Below are 14262 nucleotides of genomic sequence, written 5' to 3'. Positions count from 1 at the left end.
GAGGTCCCTTGCAGTTCTATGATTCTATAAATGGTGAGGATAATATCTTCAAGAATGTGGATACTGCATATGCATTACCTAAAATAATCAGTATAAGAATTCACCAGGGATGTCAGTTTTAGATTCCTGTAGTTCTATCTTGACATTTGCGAGAAGACTGTAATTTTAGAGTAGCTATATTCAGCTCTTAATTATAGATCTCAAAGTACTTTATAAAGGGGAGTAAAAGAATCATTATTTCCATTTTACAGATAGGGAAACTGAGAGCACATATGAGGGAACTCTGAGACTTAAGATGTACTAACCCTACTAGTTGTTTTGCTGCAATTTTAAGTGCCTAAATACCATTAAAAATCAGGCCCTAAGTGACTACATCACTTTTGAAGTGGGATTTTGGTGCTTTTGCATATTTACCCTAATTCTTTTGAGAGGCTAGTTAAAGAAAAAGTGAATACAATTTGAGGAAGTAAGGAAGAAGACAGCCTGATATTCCATTCAGGAAATATTACACACACACAGAGAAAGATGCAAGATAGTCCAAGAAATTGAACTGCCTAACTTCTACAGATCAGGTGCCCTGACGCTGATCTCAAGAGATTTTCCCTCTTGAAGAAGCAGGACTCTGATGCTCAGCAATTTAACAAAAGCTGTTGTTGTTTTTACCTTGAAAGCTCTGTTGAGCACCTCCTCTCCTCCTCTGCTTCTCAACAGGTTAACGATCACTTGTTTTCCATATTGCTCTTTCAGAAGCATCATATGCCTGCAACAGTAGCAGCAGCAGCAGTACAATCTGTTTTAATAAATATCACATACCAGCCACCCATCCCAAAACACTTGCAGAAGAGGTCGCTGGCTGCTTGAAGGTTTCAACAGCAGTAGCTCTAGAAATATATCTTAGTTTCCTTTTAGTCAGCTTTTACAGTAAAGAACTGCTTTATAGGGCCTCCATTTTCTGTCATCACAGTAACTGTGGAATTAATAACTGGAATGATACTTTACTTGTATTGAGTGTAAAGACTGGAGAGGTAGAACAAGGATACAGCACTTAGATGATCAATGACATTGTTAGTTTTCATACAGTCCTATGTATGCGGCCTTTTTATGGCCCTGTAACTGCAAGGGACTGAGCAAAGCCAATGGGAGTTGAGAGCACTAAGCAGCTCCAGGAATCGCTCAGCATCTTGCAGGACCGAACCCTCAGGCCTTGTCTACACTACAGGGGAAATTTGATCCAAGCTACACAATTTGAGTTACGTGAATAGCGTAACTCAAATTGACGTAGCTTAGATCTACTTACTGCGGGGTCCACACTACGCGATGTCGACATGAGACAGTCTCCCGTCAACTCCCGCTACTCTTCTCGATCAGGAGTCGACGGGAGAGCAATCTGCGGTTGATTTAGCAGGTCTAGACCCACTACATTGACCATTGATGCATCGATCGCCACTAGTCGATCTCCCGATAAGTGTAGACAAGCCCTTACAGAGTCAGCTATGGTCTGGGATTCCAGACCCAAAGTCAGCAAATGAGTTATTGCCAGATAAATGTCATCAGCCACACTGATCAAATATTTCTGAGCTGCTACATAATTAAGGTTTGTAAAACTATTCACAGTCCACTTGTATGTTTTTAGCAGGCAGGTTGGTGGTTAAGAGTCAGATTTTAGGTAGATACTATACATGGGTATACATTTTCCCTTCAACGCATGTGTATATGGTTGGGTGTATGTGTGTGTTTATTATAGGAGTTATGCAAGCAAAGGTGAGGTATTAAACGTAAGCTAATACAGCACTAATGAAAAGTTTGCTTGTGTTGCCAGTGTTTGCATAGCCTGGTGATACTGTTGTTAAAAGATTATTGTCTCTGTAACTGGCAAGTACAAGTCATAGGCTGCATTTGTGAGTCCCATTAACAAGAAATAATGTGCTCTGTAAAAAGCAAAAAAAATTGGCAGCCTTTCCTGCAAGAAAAGCAGCCAAGGATATATCACCCTGGTGCTATCTTACAACCCCGATCCTGCACTTGGGTCTGTGCAGGCAGAACCTTGCTCCACATAGACAGCCTCTTTGAATTCAGTGGGTCTCAGCACAGCTCCAATTGCAGTATCGGAGCCTATTTATGGACTAAGAATGTGACTTCATTTTTTCCCCTTCAAATTTGTGATAAAGGGCATCAAAGTGCCCCTACTGTGAACCTGATAATTACACCAAAGTGCCCTAATGTTGACTTAAAAAAAAAAGGAAGTAGGATGTTTTAAAAACAAACAAATAAAAAGGAGCATCCAAAACCTTTCATGTGAGCCCTGTATTGGGATTTATCAGGAACAGATGCTAAAACAGGAAATCTGCATTCACTTCTCCCAATGTCTTTTCAAGATGTCAAGGTATGAGCTGTGAAAAATTAACAGACTGTGGCCATGCCAAAACACATGAAAAGGTTGCAGTGACTTTACAAGCTTCAGTGAATTTTTCTGTATGAATGTTCAATTGCCCCTTACCAGAAACGCTCTTAACACAATCCTTTAAAAATTTAGTTTGGGCTGGACTGTCTCGTACAATTCTGATCTGGCAACTGGGCTGTGATGTACACAAGAGAGGGACTAGATCCAAGCCATTCTCCCACTTCACTCTACCATGAGGAAACCACTCAGGGGTATGTCTACACTGTAGCCAGGAGTGAGCCTCCCAGCCCAAGTAGACAGACTTGCGCTACTGCGCTAAAAACCGCAGTGGGGACAGTGCGGCTCGGACGGCAGCTCAGGCTCTCAAGCCCACCTGATCCCTTGGGCCTGGGCTCAGGTTGTTAGCCTGAGTTTTTGCTGAAGCTACAACATCCACACTGCTATTTTTAGCATACTGCTTGAGCCCCACTAGCACGAGTCTTCTACCTGGGTTGGGAGGCCCATGCCATGCCGCAGTGTTCACATATTCTCCGTAGTTGCTCTGGGACTGGGGTCAGATGGGGCAGTGGGGTCACGATCTGCAGCACAGTTTCCCCTCAACCTCGTGGGAATTATGCACCCTCATCATTATCTTATGTGGGTTCCCCCTCTGCTGAGTGAAACCCTCCAATGTGAAGGCAGTTCGGGGAAAGTGGGAAGGCAGAGACTTCCCAGAGTAGACTACCACAACAAGCTCCAGTCATAGAAAAACAGGGAGAAAAATAAACTCAGAATGCAAAGGGGTTTGCATTTAGCTTCTATTTGGTTGGGAGAAAAGAGGAAGAAAAGGCACGGAGAGGTTATTTCCAAATGTAAATTTATCATTTTTGACTCTCAAATGGTTACATGGCACTTTTTCACACAGTATTCAGAATTTCTTAACTCCTTCAGAAATAGGCTGAGATTATCTTGATTCAATTTCCACCAAAACTAGAAAGGACAAAGCACTAAAACCATACTGTAGGGAATAATCGTGCAAGAGCGAGGGCAATGGGCTAGATGATCTAATAAGTGCTTTCCTCCTCTAACAGCTCTGGTTCACTGTGACGGAGTACACATGGTTACATGCTCAGCTGATGTGTTACTAACAGAGTCTAATGAAGCCTACCTGTCAAAAGCAGGGGCATTCGCTTCCAGGCCTCTGTTAAGTCTCAGATGATGGGAACCAACCTAAAAAAAAAAAGGTAGAAGAAATATTATGAAGTAATTCTCTTCATAAAGCTGCTGAAATCCTGAATCACTAGATGTCTATTTCCCTCAAAGAAAATGTCTATTAGCACCCAGACACCCCAAACAGATTACACACACCCTTACACATAATGCACTTAGTACAAAAGGCTTAGTTATGGCTTTTATTAGAAAAAAACATTTAAAATTACAATGATAATTAACATTTGTTAATGGAATATCTACGCCCTTATTTATGGCCAAGCAAATTCTCTATCCTGGCCAATACTCTAGCAGAAACCTCTCACTGCACCACAGCTCTGTGCCCAAGCCTCCTTGCCCCTGTAAGTAATCAGGAAGCACTGCATATCTGCCAATTCTATGGAGAGACCGGGGCTTGACTAGTTCGAGCTTTTGTTTTTCAGATTAATTGGATAATACATGCACAGTGCTTTCTAAATATAAAGGATTATGGACTAAATCTTGTATCACTTAAGTCAGTGGGAGTTTTAACACTGACGTTAATAGCAGTAGGTTCAAAGTATTGGTATTTCTATTCAGTGCAGCTGAATACATTATATTTTTTTCCCAATGAATATCTGAATCCTCTAAAAGACCCACTCAGAATTTTCAAAAATCTTGTTTGGTTTCCTGTTTGTCAGCATTTAATCTGTATTTCTTTCTACGTAAGGGCTAGACTGTGCAACCCTTCCTCACTTTGGTGCCAGCACATGTACACAAGGAGTGAATGAGTGCTCCGGTGAGTAAGTGCTTACGAATGCGAGTAAAGGTTGCACAATCTAGCTCTGAATAAGCACAAATGTGTGCCATTTCCTTCTTAGAGGAAAACATTCTGTCCAATTAAAAAAGGCCATAAGCACTAAATTCAGGGATAATCTTCAGGCTTCAGAATATACAAAGCAATATAGGACTGTCATAATTCATATCCAAGGCAAACCTGAGGCATTTAAATCAATCTCAAAGACATTTATTATTATAGAATATTAAAATGAAGGCTTATTCTTATTTCAAAGCCATTACATTGTGCAGAATACAGTATATGTACACACACATTTATATATCTGCGTGTGTACCTACGTACAAACAAATTATTTTTTTCCTTCTATTCTGACAATGTGAAAATACCAGGCTGCCTCTTGCTTGAGCTATTCAATGACATCTCATTGAAAGTGTGGCCCATATAAATGGTTGGGTGGAAATGAGTTTAAAAACACAATAATTGCTTGAGGAAGCAGGCCATGTGGAAAATGTGTTATATGATTAGACTTGTACAGCTACATTCTATGGCCAAGCTCAGTGTGGCCGGTGTGCATTTGGCATGATGACTGTAGGTAGGTTCTGGCCCAAAACGTCAATAAGGGTTTCAATGTCATTTGTAGGGAGGTGTTCTGTGTATTTCTTTTAATTCTGCATTGTATTTAGATGCCATTAAGCTCCTGTACAATACTGACGCTCCATGCTGGATGACGTAGCTACTCTAAACAAGATAATTCTGGAAATGAGATTTTGAAGATTATGGGGAAGTGTGTATAGCATCTAACTGTGCACAACTGTTAAGCTGCTGGGCTGCTGAGACCACTGCCTGTCATGCTGATTAGTATGGTCTCATTGTTTCCTTGCACTCCCCCATTGGTCTTTCTGTATCTATCTCTTGTCTGAGACGGCAAGCTCTTCGGGGCAGGGACTGTCATTTTGTTCTGTGTGCAGCACCTAGCACAGTGGGGGTGAAGATTCAGGACTGGGGTTCCCAGGTGCTACGATAATACAAATAATCATAAACACATTTTAACTTTCAAATTGTTATATAAGTTATTGGAGTTGATGCAGGAAACACTTGGTAAAATTCTCTGGCCTGTGGCATACAGGAGGTTAGACTAGATGATCATCATGGTCCCTTCTGGCCTTAGCATCTATGAAATCTATCAAATACACCCATATACCAATTATATTTATTCTAAAATCATAGAGCTCCTGCACTGGAGCCCCCACCTATACTATGGAGGGCTAAGACACCATGCCAAACTGGCATTTCAGATGGAAGGTTATTCTGGGTGAAGTAAAAAACATTCTAAAGAAACATCCGTGTAAATAAATTATTAACTCTTCTTTGGCGTTATCTGAGCACTTAAAATATTAATCTGCAAAAACTAATCACCGGATAGCTATTTGCCTAGTCTTTTTAAAAACAGCCTAACTTTCCCACAAATAGAAACAGAGTCAAAAGAGTTCAGTACTTCACAGGGCAAGTCTCCTAGTGAATGAATACCATTAATAAACAAATCCTATGCAACTTTTAGTAGCATTAGTGATAGGCCATTTGATTTTTCATAATATTTACCTGAAGCCCTGGTTGCTCCCAAAACAGTGGAACGGAGCCTCTGATCTGAACAAAGGAAGAGATGTCATCGTCCAAATAAATTGTCTGCAGCAATAACATAAAGGGAAAGAGACTCTTCAGTGAAAAGTACTGTTCGGTCACTCCTCAATCAGACCACACAAGTTAAGATATAAATGCTGAAGAAAAGGCGAATGGTAGAATTTAGTTTATCTTGATATGGCTCTGTCAGTATTCTTGACCTCACAGAAATGGAAACAAAATCATGCCTTGTTTGCTTTCATGCCAACTCACTAGATTTAATTTGCTACTCACTGGTAATAAAAGAGAATTTAAGGCACAGATGCTTGTACGACAGAGATTTCCCTCACACTGAAGATGCACTAGCTACACTGGTGGACAGACTGAGACAGGCCACTTTCTCTTTCATGGAATTTTAACTATGGAGATGTCATCGTTCCATGTGACCAGTGATGGTTAATGCCAGGTGTTGGATAAGCTTATCTGCTGCTCTAGTAAATATTTTCTTTGACCACACATTTTGTCTTGTCAGTGTCTTGTGTGTGAAACCTTCAGCTTTGCCGCTCCTATTTTGAGATGTGGGGAATAAGATTAGGTGTACTATTTCTTATCCAGGATGTTTATAGTAAAATCTTTCCAGTCCTCTTTTCTCCCTAGCCAGCACTCTCTCCCACCCTTTGTATTTATCTCTGTTAACAATGCTAGTAAACTGTGTTTCTAATGTGTTAGCTTTGCTGCAAGATTAAAGGATGTACCCCATCCTCCCCTCTAACCCTACCTCCAAAAGTATTATATTTTAAATGAGCCTAGTCTAAAAGGATATATGTTCACACATAGTATTACCAGACAGCAACAGTGTAAAGCTAATTTCACTGCCCTGGCCTATACTTAGCAATGGAATCCTGGCCCTTTTCCATTTGCGATATAGAATACAAGTCTCGGTTTTCTTGTATATCACAATGAGCCTTCCAAAGCCCAGCAGATGAATGGTATCAGTCAGCTCATCCAGGTGCCTTCTTTTTTAGTCACACTGTATCATTTAGCTTATCAACTAGCAGCTGGGCAGTAGTTGCAAAATGGGATGAACAGTAGGTGCTGAGAAAGAGGCTGCATAAGAAAGATGTTTAGGCAATGGGAAACCAGTTACCACATGGCTTTAATGGGGTTCTATTCCTGGCTCTGCCCTGGCCTGCTGGGTGACCATGGGAAAATCACTTAAGCCTCTGTGCCCCAGCGTCCCCATCTGTAAAATTACCTCTTTTGTAAATTGCTTTGAGATTTGCAGGTGAGAATATTATTTTTACACATATCACTGACAAACATTAACCCTCGCAACACTTTTGGAAGGTAGGTGCATGTCTATTATTGTCCCCATTTTGCTGAGAGAGAGGTTAAGTGAGTTCATCCAGGACAGAGAAGGCGTTAGTGTTAGAACCAAGCTTAGCCTGATGGAGTTCAGATCATGATGTAAAACAAACCTGTCCAAAACAGTTTTTCAATCAATGCTCTTAATTGTGTGCAATGCTTAGTTACCATGGTGACAGGTGCTCTATAAAAATCTAAGATTGATGCTGTTCTCCTTCTGTTTCTGCCCTAGGAACTACTTGGTGTAATGTGGCGGGACTGCAACATGAGAAGTAAGTAACCCCGTCCTCGCCTCTTTCTCTTCCTCACTGAGCAGGCCAGTCATAAAAATCAAAGGAGTCAATGACCTCTAACCCTCGAATCATCTCTAAAAAATAAAGTCAGACACAGCAGGCCTGATTCTCAGCTGGTGTAAACTGGGGTCGCTTCATTGACATTGGCGGAGCTATGCTGACTCACACCAGCTCAGAATCTGGCCTACAATCTGTAAGAAATTCTGGAGTCGGATCTTGACTCATTTATGATTTTAAGAACAGTCACTTGCTGACAAATGGGATGAGTCAATTATCGGCATAACTTGAAATGAAATGTTAAAGCTACATCATGTCATAGACAGACAAAGCTCTTATAGAAGGAGATCATATACATCCAGTATCACATATACAGTAGAATTCTGTGGATTGTGGTGGATAATCAGCTGTGCATAAGTTCCTAGTGCAACACTGGGCAAAAGGGCTAGCGTAGTCCTTGAATGCGTCAACAAGAGAATCTTGAGTAGGAGATTTTGCTTCCGTATTTGGCATTGGTCACCCCCTGCTGGAATACTGTGTCCAGTTCTGGTGCCCACAATTCAGAAAGGATGTTGATAAATTGGAGAGGGTACAGAGAAGAGCCACAAGAATGATTAAAGGGTTAGATAGCATGTCTTATAATGACAGACTAAATAAACTCAATCTATTTAGTTTAGCAAAGGGAAGGTTAAGGGGTGACTTGATTACAATGTATACGTATCTACATGGGAACAAATATTTGATAAGGGGCTCTTCAGAGAAAGGTATATCACAATCATAGAATCATAGAATATCAGGGTTGGAAGGGACCTCAGGAGGTCATCTAGTCCAACCCCCTGCTCAAAGCAGGACCAATCCCCAACTAAATCATCCCAGCCAAGGCTTCGTCAAGCCTGACCTTAAAAACCTCTAAGGAAGGAGATTCCACCACCTCCCTAGGTAACCCATTCCAGTGCTTCACCACCCTCCTAGTGAAAAAGTTTTTCCTAATATCCAACCTAAACCTCCCCCACTGCAACTTGAGACCATTACTCCTGGTACCACTGAGAACAGTCTAGATCCATCCTCTTTGGAACCCCCTTTCAGGTAGTTGAAGCAGCTATCAAATCCCCCCTCATTCTTCTCTTCTGCAGACTAAACAATCCCAGTTCCCTCAGCCTCTCATCAGTCATGTTCTCCAGCCCCCTAATCATTTTTGTTGCCCTCTGCTGGACTCTTTCCAATTTTTCCACATCCTTCTTGCAGTGTGGGGCCCAAAACTGGACACAGTACTCCAGATGAGGCCTCACCAATACCGAATAGAGGGGAATGATGACGTCCCTCGATCTGCTGGCAATGCCCCTACTTATACAGCCCAAAATGCTGTTAGCCTTCTCGGCAACAAGGGCACACTGTTGACTCATATCCAGCTTCTCGTCCACTGTAACCCCTAGGTCCTTTTCTGCAGAACTGCTGCCTAGCCACTCGGTCCCTAGTCTGTAGCAGTGCATGGGATTGTTCTACCCTAAGTGCAGGACTCTGCACTTGTCCTTGTTGAACCTCATCAGGTGTCTTTTGGCCCAATCCTCTAATTTGTCTAGGTCCCTCTGTATCCTATCCCTACCCTCCAGCATATCTCCCACTCCTCCCAGTTTAGTGTCATCTGCAAAGTTGCTCAGAGTGCAGTTCACGCCATCCTCCAGATCATTAATGAAGATATTGAACAAAACCGGCCCCATGACCGACCCTTGGGGCACTCTGCTTGATATCGGCTGCCAACTAGACATGGAGCCATTGATCACTACCCATTGAGCCTGACAATCTAGCCAGCTTTCTATCCACCTTATAGTCCATTCGTCCAGCCCATACTTCTTTAACTTGCCGGCAAGAATATTGTGGGAGACCATATCAAAAGCTTTGCTAAAGTCAAGGAATAACATGTCCACTGCTTTCCCCTAATCCATAGAGCCAGTTATCTCATCATAGAAGGCAATTAGGTTAGTCAGGCATGACTTGTCCTTGGTGAATCCATGCTGACTGTTGCTGATCACGTTCCTCTCCTCTAAGTGCATCAGAATTGATTCCTTGAGGACCTGCTCCATGATTTTTCCAGGGACTGAGGTGTCTGGAAGCTGAAGCTGGCAAATGCAGACTGGAAATAAGGCATAATTTTTAAATAGTGAGATTAATTAACCACGGGAACAACTGACCCAGGGTTGTGGAGGTTTCTCCTGCACTAGCAATTTTTAAATCAAGATTGGAAGTTTTTCTAGAAGATCTGCTCTAGGAATTATTTTGGGGAAGATTTATGGCCTTTGTTATACAGGAGGTCAAACTAGATCATCACAATGGGCTTTCTGGCCTTGGAATCTATGCACATATGAACAGTCTTAGACTATCTACTCCTAGGAGGCTAATATTCCTCCAAGTGGATTAGGATCAAGATCATGCCATGCCATTCAAAAGGGCACTTCCTCCTAGATAATTGCTCCTACATTAACTCCTCCTAGACAACTGGGAGTTCAAAGTCATGCCATGCCATTCCAAAAAGCAGTTTTCTCTAAATTTTGCAATGAAGTCTCAGAACTGCCATTTTACAGGCAAAGCAGCATTTTTCTTCTGCATAGTAAAGTTTCAAATCTGTATTAAGTGAATGTTCAGTTGTAAACTTCTGAAAGAACAACAATAATATTTTGTTAAGGATTACGAGAATTTCAGAGTTACAAACAACCTCCATTCCCTACGTGTTCGTAACTCTGAGGTTCTACCGTATTGGAGGGGGGAGGGGAGGAAACAAAAAAAACACACTAATTCATCTTTTTGAAAATTCTTTTTGCTTAAAAACAGCCAAAATCATACACCGAGAATTTAATACTGGGGGGGGAAAAAAGGAGGTTTGCTCAAGAGCTGACGGTTCCCTGGAGGACAAATGCAGGGAAGGAGGGGAAAGCTGAAATGTTAACAATGACAAGCACATAAACTAAATAAGGAAAGCATACTTGCTTCTTCGGTACTATCTGGAGAAAGGAAAGGAATGTGGTGGAGTCTCCTAACTATGGGGTGGGGTAGGGGGGAAGGTTGGACGAAGTTAACTTTTGTTCTCAGTAGAAATCCATCAGACAGATGTCTTACTTTTTTCCTTGCTATATGAAACATTGGGAACAAAGCAAAAACATGTTATTTAGGCCCTTTCTGGGGAACAAAGCATCATTTCAAACCCTTCTCAAAAGATTATTTAGGGCACTGTGAGTAGGAAAAGGTGCCCCTTCTTTTACAAAATACTGGCTACAGTAGTTCAAGTGCACACTTTCAGAAGGCTTTTCCACAATGCCCCTCACCCTCTACTTCTGCTGTGTCAGCCTTTCTGACTAATTTCATCTTTCTTGTAAAGTGAATAAAGTAAATGACCAAATAACTAAAAGATTGACTGGTGGCCTGATTTTGAAAAGAAAAAACTAAAGTGAAATATTTAGCTCCTCCACTCCTTTTCTGCGCAGTGAGTCACAGCAGTTAAGTGAGCCCACAAAAAATGACTCATTGCAGAGCTGAAATGCCACAAGGCTAACTCAGTGGGAGACAAAAGAATCCCATCTATGCATAAAAGAGCTGCCTGGAGAGAAGGCTAATTGTTTCTTCTTCTTAAAACAGAAAAATATTAGAATTAAAAGCTCTGTAAAGGGGGAGAGAGTCCTGCCTTTTCAGAATCCTGGGGTGATATTTATTCATGAAGCACAGAGCCAGCATGCCAGCACTGTACAGGCTGCTGCAAATGGAAACAAAATGTTATTCTAATTACAGACGGCCAAGATATTACCTCATAGCCGATTAGTCAGTAGTCTACTATGAAAGCAGAAGAGAGTTTAATTTAGGGCTTTTACTTCCTAACGGTAAGTGGATGCCAGCTTGAACTGGACCTCATGTATCTTGATGGTTAGCTCCCACTTTATTTTCTTAGGACAGTTAGCCTGGTAAAAATTATACCTATTACCAATGGAAAGGTGAACTTTTATCTTTGTAAAAAACCAGCAGAGCACTCTTATAGTTATTGATCTTCCAAGTCCTGGAGCCATATTGATTCAGTCACCCTGTACTCATTTCCTCCCTGCTTTGGCTTTGCCTTTTCCATTCCGAATCACTCAAAAACCCTTTAGTCTTCCCACTCTTAGATGACTACTTGCTGAATTGGAAGAGAAGTACATCAGGCTGCACTGCTCCTGATGAACCCCTGTCCCATTCAACTGTCAGCAATCTATCAACATTTTGCCATTCCATCAGGGGCTGAACCCCATTTTTGCTGTGATGCAATGGGCATTATATTTTTGTGTTAATCATTTCCAGCATGCAAGAGCATGATCAAATAAGTTAAGGAACCTTGGACCCAAATGGCTGGCATACTGAGAGATAGTAATTGTATACAGAACTAGCAACTGAACCTAGGAGGTAGCACTGTGAATTTGGGGCTGACCCAAGAAAGGTTGGCTACCCATCTCAACATCTAACTTCCCTTCCTTTATAGGAAGATCAAAGCATTCCCCGCGTATTTTGGTGAGAAAGTACTATACTATACTTGGTGTGGTCTACAGGGATTATATATTGCTTCAGAAGGTGAACATAGTGACATCTTTCTCTTTTTTCTGTTCCCTCTGCCCAGGGGTAAATTTCACCTACAGGTGCACAAATCTGTACGCCACAACAGAAATGTTTTCCAATGGACTAGGCACCAAAATTCCACTCTTCAAAAAATAGATTCTAAGGCTTTGAGGGCAGAGTTTGTACATTTGCTCCTGAAAACGTTGAGAACTGTTGACCAAGTTTAGGGGTGATGTTTTGTACACTGGAAGTTAGGGCCTTCTCATTTATCTCTGATCTCCCATATACATGCCCTCTTCATGGACATTAAAATTTGCATTTGGTTAAAACGGTCGTTCTTTTGCCTGGAAGTAGCTTCTATACCTTTTCCAAAAGGGAAAGAGAGGCTACAGTTGAATACGAAAGTGCTCATTTCAGCAGCAGGGCCGGCTCTAGGTTTTTTGCCGCCCCAAGCAACAACAACAACAAAAACCTCCGAGAGCACAACTGCCGAAGCAAAAAGAAAAAGAAAAAAAATCTCCCGGAATGCAGTCCCTGGAATTGTGCCGCCCCAAGCATGTGCTTGGTTTGCTGGTGCCTAGAGCCGGTCCTGTTCAGCAGACATAGGAGGTGTCATAAACAGATAGTTAAGGGTTAAAGTCTCTTTTACCTGTAAAGGGTTAACAAGCTCAGTAACCTGATGAACACCTGACCAGAGGACCAATCAAGGGACAGGATAATTTCAAATCCCTGTGGAGGGAAGGCTTTGTCTGTGTTCTTTGTTTGAGTTGTGTGCTCTCTTTGGATCTAAGAGAGGCCAGACATGTCTCCAAGTTCTCCTGGAGTATTTCCTACTATCCAGTATAGTGAGTATTAGTTAAAAAGGCGGATTAGTCTTTTGAGTTGCTTTCTATATTTGCAATTGTGTGTTTGCTGAAGGAATTCTTTATTTCTGTTTGCTATTACTTTGTGTTGAGATTCAAGGAGTTTGAATCAGGTATCTCTCCTAAGTACCAGGAATGGGGAGGAGGGAAATGGATTATTTCCCTTTGTGTTGAGATTCAAGGTGGTTGGATCTGTGTTCCCCAGGGGAAGTTTTTGGGGGAACAGGGAGTGTGTCAGACACTTAAAACTTGACTGGTGGCAGCGAGAACCAGATCTAAACTAGGATTTTAGTTTAGAGGAGTCCATGCAGGTCCCCATCTTGTGAACGCTAAAGTTCAAAGTGGGGAATAAACCTATGACAGGAGGTCTCAGGTTCTTCAGGGCCCAGTGCTTTTTGTTTATTTTAAATGTAGCAAACGCAACCATACACAGTAAGCAAATGACTTATTTTCCTTGTTTGCACTGCTGTTGTAGCTGTGTTGGTCTCAGGATATTAGAGATAAGCTTTCAAACTACATGCAGCTCTTCTTCATGTCCTGAAGAAAAGTTTGAAAGCTTGTCTCTTTCACCAACATGTGTTGGTCCAGTAAAAGATATTACCTCACCCACCTTGTTTCTCTATTATTTAGCTTGGTCATGTTAATTTAGGGAACCTGATCAAATTAACACTCTTCATCCTTGTGTTTGTTATCAACACTAGTTGGGAACTAGGAGGGTTCCACCTTTCTGCTGGGCAAACCTGAAGTATAAAGTCCTGCCTTATCCCCTCTTATCAAACCACACCCCCTATGCAAAGCCAACTCTATCCCAGTGGAGATGTATTGGAATTTGCCTCCTGGCCACTGACCAGATGACAGCTTCTCTCTTTGTCCTCTTTGCTCTACTTAGTTGGTTAGAGGAACTTTTTAATCTCTCACCCACTTTCTGGTTTCTTTGTCATGCACCTTCCTCCTGACTAGTGCATTGCATTTCAAAGCTCCAGAACCTTTCCCTCATTATATTGTGGAGATTATTATGGTATCTGAACGCTGACATTGTATTCGTTTAGCCTTGCAAAAGTCCTGAGGGGTAGGAAGTTGTTATCCCTTTTTTACAGATGGAAAAATTGTGACAAAAAATTATGACGCTAACCGTGAAAACACTTATCCATAAAGTAACCATGTGCACAAATGTTGTCCTGGGACTACTTA

General features: G+C 41.6%; 1 protein-coding gene across 1 annotated transcript in view; it reads right to left on the bottom strand.

Annotated features, from left to right (window-relative positions):
* Positions 1-14262, bottom strand: part of SYNJ2 (synaptojanin 2) — a 90505-nt gene that overhangs the window by 44654 nt on the left and 31589 nt on the right. The window contains exons 5-7 of the mRNA XM_045010623.1: positions 5967-6050; positions 3549-3610; positions 664-760 (exon numbers count right to left, since the gene is read on the bottom strand). Of these exons, the coding sequence (XP_044866558.1) occupies positions 664-760; positions 3549-3610; positions 5967-6050 (243 nt within the window). The remainder of the gene's footprint in view (positions 1-663; positions 761-3548; positions 3611-5966; positions 6051-14262) is intronic.

Source organism: Mauremys mutica, chromosome 3, assembly GCF_020497125.1.
Source record: "Mauremys mutica isolate MM-2020 ecotype Southern chromosome 3, ASM2049712v1, whole genome shotgun sequence".
In the NCBI taxonomy this organism is placed as follows: Eukaryota; Metazoa; Chordata; order Testudines; family Geoemydidae; genus Mauremys; species Mauremys mutica.
Note: the sequence above shows the minus strand (reverse complement) of the source record. Positions and strands in the feature narration are given on the sequence as shown.